Consider the following 21,390-nt stretch of genomic DNA (forward strand, 5'->3'; position numbering starts at 1 on the left):
GAAGAGGTACTGACTCTTCTTCTTAAAGGGGCTATAGAAACAGTTCCCCTATCTCAAAAAGGGTTAGGAGTATATTCATTATTCTTCCTTAAAACCAACAAAGGCGGTTCCTTAAGGCCAATTCTTGATCTCAGGCCTTTTAACCTATACATACTCTCAAAGCACTTTCATAAGGTCACTCTGCAAGACGTTATTCCCCTAATATCACATGGAGATTACATGACAGCATTAGATCTCAAGGATGCTTATTTCCACATTCCCACACATCTTTCACATTGCTAATATCTCTGATTTGTCATTGCGGGAATGCATTATCAATTCACAGTTCTACCATTTAGGGTTAACAATCGCTCCCAGAGTATTCACCAAATGCTTTGCTGTACTAGGTGCATTTCTCAGAAGGCAACACATTCACATATTCCCATACTTGGACGACTGGCTCATAAAAGCCAATACCATCCAGAAATTTCAGGAGCATATGGGGTACACAGAAAGGCCCTCATTACGAGTGTGGCAGTCATAAGACCCCACACTTGCGGTCATAAGGCCTGGCTGTCTCGGCGGTCATGATCTGCCAGGGACGCCATTTTAAGGGAAGTATTGTGCACTGGTCATTACAGGTTACAGAGCTACATAATAGCTTCTCTGAAACTATGGTGTTTGGTATCAAACACCTGGTCTTAATTAATCCCTACTGATGCAACTATTGAATTTATTGTGAGATGCACCAAGAGAGCACTTTAGAGGTTCCCCCTGAAACCAACTAGTCCTCTCGTCTGCTGGCTGACTGGTATCGACCAGCCTTCCACCACAGGCAAGTTTCTGACCCCCTAAAGGTGAGACCCCGTGCTCTCAGAAGCCAGAAACAATGCATGCTCTGGAGGAAGGTGTTATCACCTACTCCAGTAGGATGGTTAGTAAATCAGCATATCTGGGCTAGAGGCTTCAGAGCCTCTGCTGCCAGTTGATACGTGGACCCAGGCTTCCCCAGACCTGGGGAATGCCACCCCCTGCCCTAAAGCTCATCTGGTACTAGGTCAGCAAGGAAATTAGCTATGCAATAGGCGTGTTGCCCACTCAGGCTTGTCACACCCCTAAGATGGGCTGCGTGATGTTCTCCACAAAAGGAGAGTTCCACCATCTTTTTTATGGTGGGATTATGAATTCTGGGACAGGGTTATGCCCACTACACAAAGGTAGTGGTCATCTAGCGGATGTAGTCACCTCCGGGGTAAGTAGCCCATAGGCTACTACCCTTCACTCCCCTTAGCACTCCCAAATTCAGTGTTTAGGGTCCCCCCCCCCCCCCCCCAAACACCAGGAACTTAGATTTATCTTATTGAAGGAGTACAAATAAGAGCTGACCAACGTGAGAACTGGGGACCAGCCTGGACTTTCGGTGTCAAGCTCTGCCTACCTGCTGCTGTCCCATCAGTCACCAAAACCCTACTCGTCCTGCGGCTGTGCATCTTACAAAAACTTCTGAGGGCTGCCAGCACTTTGCCAACTAGCCAGCATCCCGCTTGAAGTCGAGGAGTCACTTGCCTGCATCTGCAGGCACTGACCGCACTTTTCTGGTCTTATGTTTTTCTGGCAATTGGGGCCACAGAGTGAGTAACTCATCATGAGGAGGTGATTGTGTGACTAGGAAACCAGCCCTGACGCTTCTATAAAACCTTGAGACGCTACCCCCATCAGGAACCTCACAGCACCAGTACTTGGGGAACCGGAGCATTTGCTGCAACCAAGGCTTGTTTGTGCCTGGGCCAGATACCACTGCCACAAAAAGATGGCCTCCACCCGGGAGCTCTGGAATCCATGAGGCTGCCCACAAAAGTTGCCAGACTCTGTTTTTCTTCCCAGTCTGCAGGTCTGACCAAGAACACTGAACGCCTTTGAAGCACTGGAACAGCTGACCAAAACCCTCTGCACCCGAGCTCCCTGGCCCAGGTCCACAAACCTAGACCATGCTCCCAGGACCCTCAAGAACTAAGCCTCCCATTGCGAGCTCCTGGACTTGTCCCCAAGTCCCGCTCTGCAGCCTGATTCTAGATAGCCCCCCTAGTGCCAACTGCAGTGCTCAAGGCACACGACCCGGCACTGGACCTGATCGCCCTAAGGCAGTTAAACCCAAACTACTGCTGTTTCTTGTGACCTTGGCCCTCTAGCACCCTACAACCTAAACTGGACCTCCAAGATACCTCTGCAAATACCTGTACGTAGTACATGTTGTTTATTCATTGAAAAGTATTACTGCAGAAAAAGTGTTTGTATTACTTACCTAACTTTGTAAAGTAACCTTCTGAACAGTACTTACCTTATTCTGAAGATTTTTGTTGTAGAAGCATAATCTAAAAACTGGTGTATTTTTTTTCTAAAATTGGTCTTGATTTTCTTCTTTAGTGTCTCTCCTTTATTAACTCTGTGTTGAACAAATGCTTAGCACTACCCTCTTTTAAGCCTAAACTGCTCACCCACACTATCAAAAAGAAAGCATTTAGGGTTAATACTTTAACCCCTGTCAGCCAATAAGGACCATCTGTACTTTTTGCATAGTTTACCCCATACATTGGTACACTGCATAGAGATCCAGCTTCCTATAGTAGTTTTGCAGCTTGAAGAGTTTTCTGGATTCTGATGCTTCCCTCCGCCTCCCCAGGAAATGAGGTGCCGCACAGAGGGAAAGAAACTGCAGTATCTTGCTAACATGAAGGAAGCTAATGAAGACGGAAAGAATGGCTACAGACCACCCCCCCCCCTCCCAAAAACAAAAACTAACGAGTATTCCAGACTCAAACAATAGAAGACAGAATAATGCACAGTATGTGAACCTAGCAAGCTGCAAAAACTACCACTGGGAAGTAAACAGTTTAATTTCATGCATTTACTTTATTCAAAGCACTTACTTTAAGAAATCTACACCGATCACCTAAACTTGCATACAAGGAAGGGTCTTCAGGAAAGAACCTTTTGGCTTCACCAGTAACCAACATTCCCAGAAGACTCCTAGGAGCAGAAAGAATATACCCAATAAAGTCTGCTCCAACTTGCACGGAGAACCCTAACTTGGTAATTACACTACTCCTGTAAGAGCCTTTTGAATCAATGCTAAAATAGATTATAATAAAGTAGAGCTAAAATACCTTGCACTAAAGGTGTCTTTATTACTGACACCTCTTCATGTAAGTCAGCGTTGCAGGCCTTAGTTATGCAAGAATCTTATTTACTGATACACAGGGATAAGTTGGTCAGAGGAATTAACACCCAATGTATTCAAAACGATCTTGATGCACGTTCATTTAACCATGTGAGGGTTAATGGTTTCGTTCTCTGCTGTGCAGGACACTTCATTTCAGCTTGTGGATCTCATTGAACATGTTGCTGTTGGCTCTGTCAGATTATACATTATGGCTGTACTGCTGAACTGTTGAGCCAGCCATGCTCTGTCACTAGTACAAAATGTGTAGGTGTATATAAAGGTTACTATAGGTAATGATGTGGGAGACCTGCACAGCAGCCTCCTCCAAAGGGGCCATACCTACTCAGAAACTGGGCTGTGAATCATTAGCTTAGAGTCTGCTGCTGACAAATCTGCTTATTGAGAAGCATTTTTTGGACATGTTGAAAGCGGTCAGTTTGTTTCACCATTGTTTCAGGCATCGCAGATTCAGTTCAAACACATATTATGTGTATTTTGTATAAGGCAGCTCATTTTTATGTTTCTTTCAATGTGTCTCTTTACTCTACAGGATGAGAAAATGTCAGAATCTGCAGTGGATGCCATCCAAAGCATTTCTTCATAAACAAGCCAAAGGTAAGGTATTCTGGGAGACTAAGGGCCTGCAAACTGACGGTGTGTGAATGTTGAGGTGTCCTTCCCACAGTTTCACATTTCCTGAGACAGAAATGTGTAGGGGTAGCTTATCCTGGCTTGTGCGAAGAAAGAAGGCCTGACACTAAGAATCGCCATATACTTTAAAAAAAAAATAAAACAAATCAGTGAAATATGAACTTGTAATCTATGGCAAGCAATGCATTAAAAACGAAACGCAGGCATGCCTAGGCAGAGGAGATGTTTGCTTTACATTTTGATCTTTAAAAACCAGATAGGGAAAATATCAAAACCTATTATTACATTTAAATATGGGTTAAAACATAGTAGCTTTGCTGCTCTGAAACAGTTGTTCTTCACCACGCCATTCCCTCCTATATTTATGAAAGGTAGAATCTCTGTGCAGATGTGTAAGATCTGGAATGTAACTTTTCAAAAACATTTAAATGTTTTTGGTTAAACAAACAGAAAATATGTCCAAATAGGCAACATTTTATTTTTATCTAACCAATTTATCATGCACTGTACATTTGGCAGAAAAACTACTGAGAGAAAAGTGTGAACAAGTGACATAGCAGGAAAAATGCCCTCAAAATAAAACACTATACATCGTGAATTAAACGGACTCTGCCCTTTTACGAATCCTGGAAGCTGTACTTTCCAGTCATGTCCAGCAGGCTATCATGCAGTCCATTTTCCACCCTGAGTAAGACCATAGACAAAACAATGGTATCAAGATAATTATATATATTTTTTTTTTGCAGTAAACATAATTTTTTGTGTTTTTTAAATTTCGAAATCCGGGCATTTAGTTCTTTGAAATCTTTTATTAGAAGACAAAAGCTTTTTTCTTAACCATTTTTCAATTCTATCCCTCCTGTCTAAAATCATCATGCCATCTGCATTTGATAAATGTCCAGCTTGTGACTGCAAAATATCTTGGAATATTGCCCACAAAGGTTTGCATGGTCTAACTTCCTGACTCTTACTCTAATGCAGGCTAACATTTACAAGACGTGGTTCAGGAGGTTGATGGACAGGGTAAGAATCTGCCTTAGGGCTAAGAAAAAGAACAGATTGGCAGAAGGTACTCTGTCAGTTCCGCATCAGCCTTGGCGGGCAGGTGTTCAGTTCCCACCTGTTTTCCTTACATGACACCAGTTAGCCACTTTCAAAGGTGAGTAGACAGTATCTTAGTCACTAGGGCTCCCGCTCGCAGTAGTTGTTGAGGTAGTCACTGTTGAGAGCCCCATCAGAATATCTTGTGATATCACGATATTCCCACATCTGAACATTGAGAGGTTCAGAGTATTTTAAGTTGGTGTTAACGCATCCCTGATGTTGAAAAATACTTCAACATTAGTAGCTCCATCTTTGCTCTTTATGCACTTAGAAGCTCTTGCTGTCCCATAAGCTGAGGGTGATAGTCAATTATCTTGTTGATCTAAGCTCTCAACATTGGGCTCAATCTCCTTGTAAGTACTTGGTGCCAGCTGATTGGTCTGCTATACCTCATCGGAAAAATGTTGCTGCTGAGAATGACGGACATGCTGGTAGAGATGTTTCCCTTCTCAGTCTGCTCTGGGAAGAGATCTGGGGAGCCACAGTAGGCCAGCATTCCATTGCAGAAGACACATGACATCTAAATATGCCAGTCTTATTAAATAGAGGCGAAATTCCTCAAAATCCTTATTCAGAGGTGGATTCTTCTGCAGTTTGATGTGAGCTATGGCCTACTTCCCCTAAGTTATTTCCATTGGTTGTCTCCATGAAATGATCTTATCAGGATTCATTAACAGTCTAAAATATCATCCAAACTGTAGCACCAGAGGTCATCTGTTAGTTTGTAAAGTATTAAAATAAAATCTCAGGTATAACCACTGATTATCTTGATACTGGCCTTTTGGAACCTGTGACGCACATTCTTGATAATCCTTTCTCAGTGCTTCCAATGAAAAAGAGGCTTGAGGTAAAAAAAAAAAAAAAAAAAAACTCAGGTCTCTAGGTTGACTCCAAAGTTCCTAAGAGACAGTGCTAGCTGATTCTCTGGTGGTAGCTGGAGCAAAGAAGACATGCATTGCTGCAGGTTCTACCTCTGTAATGCACAGCAGAAAAAGCACATAAAGGATCCTCTGAAAAATATCTGTCTGACATCTGCTTCTCTGCCCTCCTGATCCATTGAAATCTGTCCCTTGAATTTATGAATCCGTTTGTGAACTCTCATGAGATAGAAGAGCATCAGATATTCAAAAACAAATCATTAAGGAAAGGGTAATCCCTACTGATAACTTGATTAGGGTGACTCTTTGATAGGGTTGACCTAGGCAGTTCTGATATCTTCCACAGCGTTTCTGTCTGACATTCATCTTGGCTGATGCTTGCTTCTTTCATGCCACATTCTGAGCATAATGTTTCTGCTTCATTTCAGTGACTTGTCTTTGTTTGGAGTAAAAGGTGACAAGGAGATTTAGAAAATGTGAACTAGGGCTGTGACCTTTAATTCTATGGATCTGGGAAGAAGAAAATAAAGTTTGAGGCATGTGTGGCTGTAGATACACATGCTTAGCATAATCCTGCCATCTAGTGTTGGGCTCAGAAGTGTATATGTTGTTTTTCTTCAAAGAAAGTATTTTGAGTCATGAGGTATAGTGACTTTTCCTCTTGCTGGTAATGCGCATGGTCATTGAGTCAATTGTTAGATCGTTTTCTTCTGCCGTCTGGTTAAGACGTGTGCTCCTCTGCTCCGATTTGAAACAGTCATCGGTCTCTTTTCTAAACTTTACCGTCAGTATTGTTTTTGAACATGGGTCTTCTCACTTCCCCTTGTTCATGCATTGACATTGACCTTGTCGAAGCTGTTTGAGTATACTGCGGCTCTGATGTTTTTTTTGCATTTGGGGTAATCTTAGTCTTCCATGTTCTGTACACATGTCCAACTGGTGATGGAACATACGCCTTTCCACTTCTGCCCTCAATGTCATTCCAAGTATCCATGCACCGATCTCCTTCAGGTGTGTAACTTGTGCCTCTCTCCAGGCCACCAGGAAGCCACCTGTGAAGCCTGCAAGTCCTTTCGGTCCAAGAAGATGCTGAGAGATTGGCTAGCTTGATGGCTCGAGATTTCACTGCAGTGCCAAGGATACACCAGACCTCTTGTAACCCGAAGACCCTCAAAAGCAGGCCTACACTCAGTTGTCAGTAGCAAACAAGGGCTTCTTTTCGGCCAAATGCATCTCAGGCTCGGAACTCGAGATGCATGACATCACGCGGGGACAACTTATGAGTACATTTCCCCCTCAATTCCGGCCCCAACCTCAACAAGTCATCCCAAAGGGTCTGGACTTGCAAAAAATCTTCTCTTGGGCCACCACTGCTCTTGAGCAATGGTTGACACCGAGCAGCTATATCGAAAACGCCCAGTCCTGCTCAGCGCCGAAACAATACCTGTCCTTGGACCGACTCCCATGACATCGAGCCAAACATCAGATTCAAAAGTTTCGGTGCCAAAACACCACTTCACCTTAGTGTTGAAATTCAGATCCAAGACCCTCCGCATCGAAACCCTCGGCGCTGAAAGGATCAGCATCGAAAGTCTCAATCTAAGGTTCTGGAGGAGCCAAAATCATACTCCTTTGCAGAGCACACAGTCGAACCAGAAAATGTGGAACCTATGTTTGGACGGATGCAGGAGGACATTGAAATATGCCAAAAACACTTGAGGCCATATGTATGAACACATTTTCCCATAGACACAGAATGGGGGTAAAACCCTTTGATACATCTGGCCCTTGGTTATTCACCTAGACACTGGTCGTATTCTTGCAAGACCACCACAGACTGCTGCACATCCAGAAAAAAAAGACAACTTACTTCTGAAGAGGCTTTGGACACATCCATACCACCAAAGCATAGGAAAAAGGCTGACAAGTCTACTAGTCCTGTGCATACCATTACTCCACTACCACCTGCCCAAGCATCATATTCCCCAGAGGAGTCTAATCATTCTTTTGGGGAGGGATGGGGATGATGTACATCAATACTCCATTCCACCACGTGATGGCCCATGAGTCGCTTATGACATAAACCCACCTACTGATACAGACCCTGACCTTTACCTGGCAAAGCAGTCTCCACCACGACACCACTTCCTACCACAACATCATAGGTAGGGCAGCTGCATATCACAAGGTTCAGCTATATACAGAACCACTAGAAGTTGACTTTTTATTTGGGACTCTCTTCTCTAACCAGCACTCAGCACAATATCTGCAATGCTTAAAGCCATGCTTAGACACACACACCTGGCATTTTAAAGATTCAGTTGAAGCATGTCATTACTTAAAGGCTCGATAAGAAGTTTAAACCTTTCCCCATGGACCCTATATACATTAGAGAGCCACTCCTTCCTGACTGTCTAGTGGCCCCCACAGCGAGGAAAAGAGCAACCTTGCAGAAATCTAATGAGGCTCCACAAGTAATCTGTGGCATGCAAGCAAAACTCAGGCAAGAGTAAAGCTAGATGCTGAGCGGAAAAGGGTTGAATGCTCAGCCTACCAAACAATGGAGAATTGCCAACTCCTTTGGTCCTCTTTCCCGTAATGACCTGCTCATTGGGATGAGATGGCGGAGTTCCTCCAACTCCTCCCTGAGGAACCTAATTAGAGGGCCTACAAGATCACCTCAGAGGGTAAACTAGTTGCCAACACCTCCATTCGCTGCACCGTTGATGCAGCCAACAGAAGCAAGAGGCATTCATGCGTTTTCCTCAGACAGCATGCCTGGCTTAGGATGTCGGGCTTTAAACCTGAGGTACAACAACACATCTTTGCACTGCCTTTTGATGGTGAACGCCTCTTTGGGTCTCAAGTAGACACACTAGTACAGAAAATATTTAAAAAAGCAAGTCTGTCAACGCTTTGGGCGCGTTGCAGACACCTTCTCAGAGCAGCTCATTTTGAAGCTCCCCCGATCGTGGAGCACCAAAATCCAGCTCCGCAGGTCCATCAAGTCTTACTATGTCCCCAGCCACACAATACCTCGCCCAGGGGATACTACAAGAGCTCCTAAAGGGGCAAAAATTACAGAGTTAAAGGCACGGGTGGTTTCATCACACCCTCTGCTACCTCCCCCAAACCCTGACTTACCAACCATTCCCCTCGATCAAACAACACCAGTCGGTGTCAACTACAAAGGTTCTTTCCTGCATGGTGGAACATCACCTGTGACCAGTGGGTGTTAGATATTATCCAACATGGTTATTGTTTGGAGCTCACTTCCACACATTCCACCCCAAAAACACACTCTCAACAGACCATCATTAGTTGCTCATGGAGGAAGTTCAAGCTCTTCTTAAGGTCAGTCTTGTACCTCAGACCTCTAAACCGATGCATCCTCTCAGAACACATTCACGCGTTCACTTTTCAAGGTGTCATTCCATTATTACAACAAGGCCACTTAGATAGCAATCGATCTGATAGCTGCCTGTTTTCTTTTTCCTATTCACTGGGCGCATTGCCGATACCTTTAGGTTCACAATAAACATTTCCAGTTTGAGGTGCTCTAATTCGGGGTCACAATGACCCGTTTTCACCAAGTGTCTTGCAGTAGTAGAAGCTCACCTGCGCAGGCAAAACACAGTTTTACATATTTAGACAATTGGTTCATCAAAAGTGCAACTCTTCAACAGTGTGCTTTCAACACACTCGAGCCATTAATCTACTTAATCGATTAGGCTTTACCATCACTGAAATCAAATCCCACCTCCATCCACTTCAAGTACAACATTTCCTGTGAGCCGTCCTTGATTCATATTGGGGGATAGCTTTACCCCAATGCTGCTCTGATTCAATCCTTCCAAGAGCTCATTCCACAGTTTCAGACTCAGCAGGTAACAGGACAGTCATTCGTCTCCTCTGTATGGCTTCATGCATAGCCATAGTACTTCATGCCATACTCAACATGCTTCCGTTGCTAGCTATTCATCTAGTGCTCAAAGCCTTCCTTCCTCACTTACTGGCAAGGTAGTCCTGACCAAAACAGACGTGACTGCCATGTATTATCTACAAAAGCAGGGGGTATCCTATCCCCCCCTCAGCTGTCTCATCTAGGCCAGAACATCTGTAACAGGGCTCTCAGTTACAGCATCCACGTGTTAAGAGTAACTTCCGGGAGCGGACAACAACTTTGCAGATCTCCTCAGCAGGAGCCAACAACTAGTTCACGAGTGTGAACTCCACTCGCAAGTCCCCCCTCGTACTTCTGGCGTTAGGGTCACTCATCAATAGACCTCCTTGCCTCAGTAGAAAATGTAACATGCCAAAATTTGGCCTACAGGTTCCTACATCCCACAATCCAAGGGCAACCCAGTACGGATGAGTTGGTCGGGGATATTTGCTTACTCTTTTATGCCTCTCCCACTGCTTCAGTTTGTGGTTCGCGAACTTCAGCAGACATCTCATCCTAGTGGCTCCCACATGGTTGTGGCAGCCATGGGTTACCACACTCCTAGAACTCTTCGTAGTTTCCCACGAGGTACTGCCGAACAGAAACCATCGAGGAAAGAGACATCCCGACCCCAGATCCCTCAACCTTGATCTGGCTTCTGAAGTCCTAGAGTTTGGTTATTTGAACCTACCACAACCCTGTGTGGAGATTCTTGAAGAAGCACGCAGACCCGCTACTCGTGCTTGTTATGCAGCATAGAGGAAAAGATTTGTCCACTACTGTCATTCTAAACAAATCAACAATAAAACCCAGTGTTCAGGACATTGTCTATTATCTATTTCATCTACATTCTACTGGTCTAGCTTTTACATCTTTATGGCTAGACCTGGCGAAAGTGGCTGTTTATTTTCAAAATAGACAACATACCTCTCTTTAGGATTCCTATCGTTAAAGCATTTTGTTTTTTTACAAAGATATAAATCTATCCTAATTCCCCATCTTTTGAATATGTATGATGAGGCTTATTAGGAGGGCGTGCTACCTCCTTCGCTTCGGAAGGCGGTAATTAGACTCCTACTTAAATCTACTAAGGGCCCTCATCTTTGCACCTCAAACCGGCCCCTCTCCTTACTGAATTTATATGATAAAATTCTGGCCAAAATAATATCCACCAGACTAGCATTGTTAATGGACCAATTCATTTTCCCAGTCCAAACAGGATTTGTTCCCCACAGGACCACAACCTTTAACCTCTGCATGGTTTTTGCGGTGCTCAAAATGATCTCACCTGGGGTTCCTGTGGCCATTGCATTTCTTGACGCAGGAAAGGCCTTCGACTCTTTGGAGTGGCCTTTCCTTTGTGCTACTCTCAAGAAAAATGGGCTCCCTATGGGATTATTTGCATTAATTATTTGCATTAATGTATTCCAAACCGATGGCATGGCTTCGAGTGATTGAATCACTAACTAGTCAGTTCACACCTGCTAGAGGTATGCATCAGGGGTGCCCTTTATCGCCATTACTTTTCATTATTGCCATGGACTTACTCGCACTCCACCTAAAGAAAAACACATGCAGTGCAGACTTCATTTTCGACCGGGCTCCCTACTCATTTCTTTGTGTGCAAATGATATTTTGCTGTTCCTGAATGATCCCCATCTCAATCTCATTCTGGTTCTTTGGGAACCTATTCAATTTGGGGGGTTTTCAGGTCTTCATAACAATTGGGCTGAATCAAAAATGTTTCCACTAACCGACACTACCAGAGCCACACTGTGAATACCCGCTGCAGTGGCGGGGTGTCTCCACCAAGTATCTTTGTGTTATACTCCAAAGACATAAAGAACTGGTGATCTGTTTAAACTATGGGCCCACCATCGAAAAACTTACTGTCCAGATTGAGATGTGGATAAGACTCCCCCTCTCAATGGCGGGATGGATAGTCATTATTAAAATGTTTGTCTTGCCCTGCTGTCTTTCTTTCGAAATAGCCACATAGTGCTAACCAATACGTTCTTCAACAGTCTCCAGGGTCTGCTGCTGCACCTCATCTGGGCTGGCTGTAGGCTGTTCATTCTCTGGGATAACTTTGTACTCCGTTATGACAGAGCCAGGTTTGGTGTCCCTGACTTTGAAATTTACTAACTAGTAGCAGAGGGCCAGTTTGCCTCCCATTAATTCCACCCAGATGCTAGATTGCCCTTCTCCATTCCAGAGAGGGATCAAGCAGAGGACAACCCACAGTCATTTGTCTTACTGTGTGGAATCAGACTTAATCCCACTAATATCTAAACATTATCTACCACATGCGGGGCTTGGAAGAAACTTAACTGGCTTCTTGGGACAACACCCCCCCCCCTATATTATCCTCCACTTCCAGTGTCCATAATCCATGGATCCTACCTACCTGGGAGCGAGGTAATTTCGATTTGCGCACGTTGGAAGATTTATTCCCTAATGGACCTGCTCAATCACATACTGAAGATGCCAGAGTCAAGCAGGCTATGCGGCTGGATCTTTTCTTCTTGCACCACTACATGCTGCACTTCGTGCTTGCATCCCTTCATACCCCATAGTTCCTGCAGACTTTTTTCCCCCACTAACTCTACTAATATTGGACTCCGAAGGGGGTAGCTTGCTCTCCAAACTATATAAAGCCTGCATGTCACTAAAACCTCTGTGCGACCTGAAGATAAGAGGGCAGTGGGAGACTAACCTGGGCTATGCCCTGACAGACAAGGTGTGGTGCTACTACTGCTGCTCACAGATAACTTTTTCCCCCAATCACTGACACAAGCTGCTCCACTGCAAATTTCAACAGGGTGTGTGTCACCCGCAGTAGACTTTCCAAAAAGATCTGACTAGATCTTCACATTGCACGAAATGTAACACACCCGATACCAACTTTGTTCATCCTACATGGACATGTCCACACATCAGGAAGTACTGGACTGATATATTTGACCATCTCTCCCCTTAATGACAAACATTGACCTTTGTGAAGACCCCCTCATGGATCTGCTTGGCCACGTGGCCGATGTTTCCATGTCAATCCATAGCTATACAACACTCCCACTATTACTTGCTATGAGAGAGATGGCGATACACTGGGGCAGTAGGGTTTGTCCAATGGTTAAAGCTTGGATTAACAGTTTAATCTGTTGTTGCTACATTACAACCGCCTACTTCACGGCCTAAAGATATCTAGCAACCCCTCAAGGGACTACTGTTGACCACTGCTACTGACCCTCATGCCTAGACTTGTCAAGCTATGAATATGCTTTGTTGCCCGCACTGCTCTACAGTGCTTTCCCCAATTGCTACTGCCTCATTGCTTTGTTCCCATATTGCCACCAACTGTTAAGCTTTGCTTATTATCGTGCTGGTACTCTAAATGTCTTTATACAGATATACAGCATTCGCACTATTACTGGCCAAGAAAAAGAGTGATACACCCGTCCAGTAGGCTTTGTCCAACGGTTAGAGCCTGGATTAACAGTTTAATCTATCGTGACACCACAAGTGAAATCTATGCTACATTACATCCACCTGCTTCACAGCCTAAAGATACTTGGCAACCCCTCAGGGCACTATACCTGTTGACCACTGATACTGACCCTCATGCCTAGCTTGTCGATCTGCGAATATGCTCTTTTGCCCGCACAGCTCTACAATTCTTGCCCCAATTGTTAGTTCTTGTTTGATTTGTTCCCGCATTGCCACCAACTGTTTTGCTTTGCTTATTGTCTTGCTGGTACTTTATTTTGTTCCCTCTAGGTACTTACTAACAATCAATAGTTGATATACCCCTCCCTGAGTACTCTATTTCTGTAGTCTCTTGAAACACATAAATGAAGTAAAAATAAATTTAAAAAAAGAAATACTTAACTAACAAGATTAATGGGCCCTGCGTTTGAGCCTGTCCAGTCCTGCCTATACAGTTTTTATCCTGGAAAGTATAAATTTTTTTGCAATACCTTCACTCAGGCATTAACTTTAGAAGAACCCTTCTTCCATCTACATAGCAATAGGGTGGTACTACGTACCAATCCTAATTTTCTTCCAAAGGTGGCCTCTCAGTTCCCCCTTAATCTATTTAACTGCCTGTATTTTTTCCCCCAACCGGAGTCGGTTGCAGAAAGGGCTCAACACGCCGTAGATGATAAACGAGCCCTTATGTACTATATTGAGAGGACCAAATCCTTTATAGAAACTCAACTCTTTGTTGCCTTTTGAAAACCACACAAAAGAAGGACCATTTCTAAATCAGGCATTGCATGTTGGGATTGTCCAGTGCATCCAAACATATGCCACAGCTAAACACTTTACCTTTCCCTCCTAGAGCTCACTTACACTCGTAGAAAAGGAGCCTCAATGGCCTTCCTAGGAAATATTCCTATAGCTGACATATGTAAGGCTGCTACATGGTCTGCACCACATTTACCAAACATTACTGTGTAGATGTGCTGGCCTGTCAACAAGCCAATGTTGGCCAAACAATTATATGTACACTATTTCAAACAAGTGTAATCCCCACAGGTTAGCCACTGCTTGAGAAGGACTGCTTTTCAATCTATGCTAAGCATGTTTATCTACAGCCACACATGCCTCGAACAGAAAATGTTACTTACCCTGTAAGCATCTATTTGTGGCATGTAGTGCTGCAGATTCACATGTGCCCACCCCGCTCCCCAGACACCTGTGTGCGTTACCTACTTTTATAAGTAATCACACATTCATTTAGCATGGACATCTTAACTGTACTATACTTCCACTCCATCCTCACCTGCCTTGCAGGAAAACAGTATAACCATGGAGTCGATGCCCTGCGTATTACCAGCAAGAGGATTCGTAGCCTTAACTAGTGATGCAAAAGAGTTTCTTCGAAGAAAAGCAGCTTACAAACTTCTGAGCCCAACACTAGATGGCGGGTGTACCATTACTTCCACGATTGGTACACCCTTGGCACACAGCTTAGACCCTTGTAAAAGGAACCTGTGGTACCAAGGGCCCTGTGGCTATGGAGGGACTCTAAGGGCTGCAGCATGCATTGTGCAACCCTAAGGGATCCCTCACCAAACACATGCACACTACCATTGTAGGTTGTGTGTGTTGGTGGGGAGAAAAAGGTAAAGTCAACATGGCATCCCTCTCTGGCTGCCATGCCCACAAACCTCTGCCTGTGGCATAGATAAGTCACCCCTCTAGCAGGCCTTCCAGCCCTAAGGCAGGGTGCACCATGCCTCATGTGAGTGCATAGCTGCATGAACAATATGCCAATACAGTGTCTGAGTTAATGCTTAGACATTGTAAGTGCAGTGTGATCATATTGAGTACATGGCTTGGGAGTTTGTCATTACAAACTCCACAGCCCCATGATGGCTTTACTGAAGACTGAGAAGTTTGATATCAAACTTCTCAGCTCAATAAACCCACACTGATGCCAGTGTTGGATTTATTGAAAAATGCACACAGAGGGTATCTTAGAGATGCCCCCTGTATTTCACCCAACCCTCTAGTGTGAGGCTGACTGGTCTGTGCCTGCCTTCCACTGACAGGCAAGTTTCTGACCCCACAGGGTGAGAGCTTTGTGCTCTCTGGGGTCAGGGACAAAGCCTACTCTGGAGTGGAGGTGCTTCACACCCCCCACCCCTGCAGGAACTTCTGCCTTTTGTTACATTGCTCCAGGGCACTCCAGCTATTGGAGATGCCTGACCCCCTCCCTCCCCCACCCGGACCAAGCCCCACTTATGGTGGCATATCCAGCTTGAAAATTAGTAAACACAAGGAGGAGTGACAACCTCAGCTAGGACCTACCCTAGGGTGCCCAGAGCTGAGGTGACCTCCCTCCTTGCAGAATCCTCTATCTTGTTTTGGAGGAGGATAGCCAATAGGGTTAGGAATGTGCCCCCTTCCCCAAAAGGAGTGGGTACAGGAAAGGTGTAGCCATCCTCGGGGACTGTAGCTGTTGGCTACTGTCTTCTAACCTTTGTAATGCCCCTAAATCTAGTATTTAGGGACACCCCTATACCTTGCTTTTCAGATTCCTGGCGACCTGAAAAAGAGGACTGAAGAGCTGCACCAACAGAGAGGACTCCAGATGACAACTAACTTGGCCCCCAGCCCTACTGGCCTGTCTGCAGCTTCAAGACTCCTGCTACAAAAAGGCGACGCATCCTGCTGGACCAGCAGTCTCTTCAAACCCCCAGAGGACTGCCTGCCTATCCAAGGACAAGATCTCCCGAGGACAGTGGCCCTGGCCGCAAAGAAACCTCCAAGAAGGACTCCAGAACTGCCCCAGATCTGCCAGTCCTGCCCACTCTGCACCAACGCCCACAGCCCGTGTCCAGGTGGCCCACCAGTCTAGAGAAGGTCTCTGGGTGATTCCGACCTTGATTCCACCCTGGGCTGACCCTTCCTGACCAACACCCTAAATCCAGAGAACCCCCCTGAACGAGACCGGCCCTAGTGAAGATTTCCCGACACCCAAAGGTACCCTTGCAGCCTTGTGGCCTTGGGGAACCCAACCGATGGTTCGGCAAGGTCCAGTGGGATCTCTACTTACTGGTCTAGTCGTTGGTTTTCTTCAGCCGACTCCCTGGACCAAGCCTGCTGCCTCTTTGTGACCCCCGGGGTTCCTCCATTGAAAAGCATTTGGTGCCCGATGATACGTTTGCATCCTGCATCCGTCCGCCCCCGTGCCACTGAGGGTGTTAGTTTGGTGCTGACCTGTGGCCCCCCGGATGCTGACCTAAAACCCCCAGGTCTGTGACCTTTAGTCACAGGTAATTACTTGCAAGCTGTTTCTTTCTAAGTACCCCCAGTCACCATAGGATTCCATTGGGCACCAACACCAACTTTGACCTCTGCACCCAGCCAGCCCTGTGTTGCCAGTCATGCACCCCTGGTGTCTTCCTAAACTTTGCCCTGTTGCCACCCTAACCTCCGAAGACTTGGATTGCAAGTTGAGTACTTACCTGCAAATTTCTTTGTTACTTTTCCTCCTCTAGGATTGCATTGCTTTCTACGAGTGCCTGCTTTTGAAATTGAAAAGTATCACTTACCTGAAAACTGTTTTACATGTGAATTCTAAACAAAGTACATTTGATAATTGAAAGTGACACATTCTTGAAACTGTACTTACCGGCCACTAATATCTTTCTGGTTCCAGAAATAAAATAACAAAGTATATATTTTTATATAAAAAAACATTGGCTTGGCGTGTGTGTGCGCGCCTCATTGCTTGACTGTGTATGTGCAACAAATGCTTAGCACTACCCTCTGATAAGCCTAACTGCTCAACCACACTACCACAAATTAGAGCATTAGTATTATCTGCTTTAGCCTCTGGGAATACAGTGGACTCTGTGCACACTATCCCTTACTTTGCTATAGGATATACAGAGCCAGCTTAGTATGGCTGGATTATGCTAAGCATGTGAATCTACAGCACTACATGCCAAGAACAGGTGCTTACTGGGAGAGTAGGATTTTTCTCCCTATAATAGATACACATTCCTCTTCAAACGACTCCCAAGCAACACTAGAAAAATGCCCTAGTCACCAGCAAGTTTGACTATCTGGACACCCTCTCTGCCAGGATCACGAAGCAACTTGCTTGAAGACTACAAACCATCCAGAATTAGGCAGCCAGACTTATCCTCAACCTCACACACAACTCTCATCACATCACATCACACCACACCTCAGGGAACTACACTGGCTCTGGATGCACAAACGTTCAGAATTCAAACTTCTCACACACATTCAAGTCACTAAACAACTAAGGCCCCACCTATTTAAACAGTCGCATCTCCTTCCACCAACCACACAGATACCGCTACCCTGCAGACTCCTACTTACATACACCGAACCAGATTAGGAGTACAGGCGTTCTCTTACATTGTTTGTAAAATATGAAACAACCTCCCACTCCAGAGACTCCTTCTATCCTCATGAATTTTGGAAGAAGCTTAAGACATGGCTTTTCAGTTAACCAAACCTACCTTAGGCAGGGCTAGGCACACACATCTGCTCAGAACCACAATACCCTTGCAGGTGATAGTGCGCGGGACAAATACATAGGACATAACATTCCTCACCCTCTACTTTTCCCTCAGTGACTTAGTACTGTGTTTAATGAAATCCCAATGCCTGCAAACATATTGTAAATTGTATCACCTATTTTGCTAATGCTTTCTATATTTCTGTATGCACGCTTTGATGTGCAAAAAAGTGCTGGAACTGCTGCCAGCGGTCAGTTTAGTGCTTCGTATGCCTCCATTTCGGGGGTGATGTCACGATTCAAGCCTTATGACACCACGTAGCAATGCTGGAGAGCTATTCCTGGTGAAAATATTTTGGGATCCAGTCTGGAGCCTGGAGGATATTCATAAGGTGAGGAATCTAACAAAAGATATAGTATCCACTAGAAATATCGTTATCAAAAGTAAGTAGCTTTTAATTTACTTCTTGCTTCTACTCCTTTACCACCAAAAGTAAATATGCAAGCAGGCAGATTCAGCAAACAAGGGGGGTAAGCCTCACAAATCTAACCTGCAGCTCGTGGGTCACATCAAATAAAAACTTTTTGCAGCAAAAGAAAATTGACAATGCTCACTGTTTGCTTTGATACATTACCACCCACATTTGGAAGCAATACTTTGCCAAGAATTGATATGAGAAATTAGCTTAACACTTTCCCACCAATTCTTCTCTTACCATTGGTGCTAAACATATTGAAGGATTCCAGCACAACCATCATGGGCATCGCAGTTATGGTACCAAACCACTAAGGCTTTCAATCAAAAATGTAGTTCAACTTCCTTTTCAAAAAGATATTACACTATGGTCCTTTATGAAGGTTTGGTTTTTACAATTCCAGCAAGCACTATACTGGAATATGCCTCCCGGAGCCAGTTCTTTTTTTTCCAGTTTATAAGAAAAGGACATAGGAAAGCGAGCGTACTCAGTTTTTCTGTCAAAATAATTGGTTTCACATTCATTCAACATTTTCTACCACTTTGAAGCATTTATGCATGTTAAACCTTTTTGTGACACTTTCTGGTCGCAGTTCATTCACAATTGAAGTTCCTTCATGTTGCAGTACAATTCAGCTTATGATCACCTGGTCTGCCTGGCATGCCTTTTGAGTTCACATTCCACCAGGGAATGTGAAATTTCTGTGATGACCATAAAAAGGTTGCAAAAGAATCTGACTACATACTGGAAGGCTGGATGGCTAAGGAGAAAACAGAACGGTTCTCTAGAGACGGCTTTATAGAAAATAAAGAGGGCCTCTAGAAAGGGCTCAGTCTAGTGTCTAAGCCATCCTCTAATTATTTCTGTACTGGGAGTTTTAGGGAGAAAATATAATTGAGGCAAAAAAATTGAGGTATCTCCATTCCCACCACTCCTGGTACCACACTAGTTCAAGGAGATTAATTTCAGTCAGAGGTTAGGCACCAGCTCTACTTGGTCATTTGCCTTTCAGAATACCAGTGCACAATCAAGTTCTACCTCCATTGAAGCAGACAAACATACTCGACTTGAGAGTGATTATCTTAAGACCAATATGTGCAATTAGATAGAGAACCCTTTCTCCCACGAAGTCACCTCCGCTGCTGCATGCACCACCACATCTGCAGGATTAACAACCTCAGCAGAACCGCAGAAGTGAGAAGCCACCTTGATGGTGTCACTCAAGGTTGACTGGATGAGATACAGACACGTTAACATCATACATGCTGGCATATTTTGCTGGATCACTGGCAAGTTTCACCCATGGACAATATGACTGTTTCAAGATGCCCTAGACAGACGCACTGCTAGGACAGCTTGAAAGTCCTCACACTGCACTCTGTAATTATGGAGACCTTACAACCCTGTTCAGCACATACACCATTACTTTACAGAGTGCCTGCTTTTTTTGAGTTGGTGGAAGAACATGTTTGATGGCATGTGTAGCTGTAGAAACACGTGCTCTGCATACTTCCGCCATCTAGTGTTGGGTCTGGAAGTTTCAACTTGTTGTAGTTCAAAAGTCTTTTGAGTCATGGGACATAGTGACTCCTCTTGTTTTCAGTGCACATGATCCTCGACTCCATCTTCAGATTGTTTTCTTCCGCTCTCGGGTCCGGTTGTGCTCTCTCAGAGCTCTGACTCGAGATCGTCGTAGGCATCTTTGGTTTGGGGAACATCTCCAAACCCATTGGTATTGTTTTGATTGCTCTATCCTTTTTAACATTGCGTTCCGGATCGGAGGGGAAAAAAAATAAACTGTATAGGTAACTTTTTCGATCAAGGCCCTTGGGGTGTCCATTTTCTCCATTCGACTTAATCGAGAATGAAGAACTTATGGAACGGGCACCATTCCGTTTCTGTATGAAGTGTCACCCCAAATTCCCTCAGACTGATCACCACCAGGCCTGTAACCTTTGCCTATCACCAGAACACAGAGAGGAAGATTGTAAGGTCTGCCAGTCATTCATGACAAAGATAACTCTGAGACAGAACAGCTTGTCAACACGAAATGCATCGACAGGATTTGGAGGAAATGCCGATATTTTCGGCATGCATGTCTGATACAGAACAGGAGGAGGAGTTTTCTGTCCAAGACTTGGATTCAGAGGCCGAAATGACTCTAGAAATGAAGGAGATCCCTCCGGGCCAACACACAGTGAGTAAACATGCCCCTGCTCCATCCAAAAGGCTAAGTTAGCACGCAGAAGCTGTCGAGCCGCCTCTCCTTTCTGGCCATGGCAGGCATACAAAAATTGTTTCGGATGCCCCTCACTCAGGCCCGGCACCGAAATATAAATCTGAAACCGAAGCATCCATTCCAAGTCGAGTGTCTGTGATTCCGGCACTAAAGCCTTCTTCATCATACTTGGTGTCCACAACTTCAGCAACGAAAAGACTACCCGCATCGGCAGCAACATCTTCGGCATAGAAAGTTAACCTCTCTTCGGGTCTGAAAAAACTCGATCCGAAATCTATTTTTGGCGTGAAAAAAGCCCTGAGCCGATTTTTCAAACAATTGAAGCAACAGCTCCAAGGGAAGCAGTCCCAACTGCATATCCAGACTCATGCTGGAAGAGTATTGGTGAAAAATACTACTCCTAAAAGACAGCTCATTTTTTTGGCGGCTTTGGACACAAACTAGCCTCGGTAAAAACAAAAAAGAGTGGATAAGGAGCCGCAGGAGATTCATCCACCTTTACCTGCATCCCCTCCACCACGACAAACCCCTTCTCCCCAACACTCTATCCAGAACCAAAAGAAATATCTCCACTGGGGCCGCCTCACTCAGGTTGCGATATCCATGAGATTAGTGATTATACATCACATGTCCAGGAGGACATAGATCCATGGCCACAGTATGATGGGGATACACATATCAATCCTGATGTAGAAATCCACCCAGTTAGGCTTTCACCACCGGAAGATACTACATATTTAAAAAAATTAGTAGGGAGGGCTGCTACTTATCATCCGGTACCCCTCCACAAAGATTCTATAGAAGATGACTTTCTTTTTGAGACACTAACAGTTTCTCATAAATTTACACAAAGCTGAAGGGAATGCTCAGACATGTGGGTGATATTTTCCAGGTT

General features: G+C 44.6%; 1 protein-coding gene across 2 annotated transcripts in view; it reads left to right on the top strand.

Moving 5' to 3' along the window:
* Positions 1-21,390, top strand: part of KMT2A (lysine methyltransferase 2A) — a 1,244,888-nt gene that overhangs the window by 229,823 nt on the left and 993,675 nt on the right. For both annotated transcript variants that reach the window (XM_069224744.1, XM_069224745.1), the window contains exon 6: positions 3,750-3,814. In XM_069224744.1, the coding sequence (XP_069080845.1) occupies positions 3,750-3,814 (65 nt within the window). The remainder of the gene's footprint in view (positions 1-3,749; positions 3,815-21,390) is intronic.

Source organism: Pleurodeles waltl, chromosome 3_1, assembly GCF_031143425.1.
Source record: "Pleurodeles waltl isolate 20211129_DDA chromosome 3_1, aPleWal1.hap1.20221129, whole genome shotgun sequence".
In the NCBI taxonomy this organism is placed as follows: Eukaryota; Metazoa; Chordata; class Amphibia; order Caudata; family Salamandridae; genus Pleurodeles; species Pleurodeles waltl.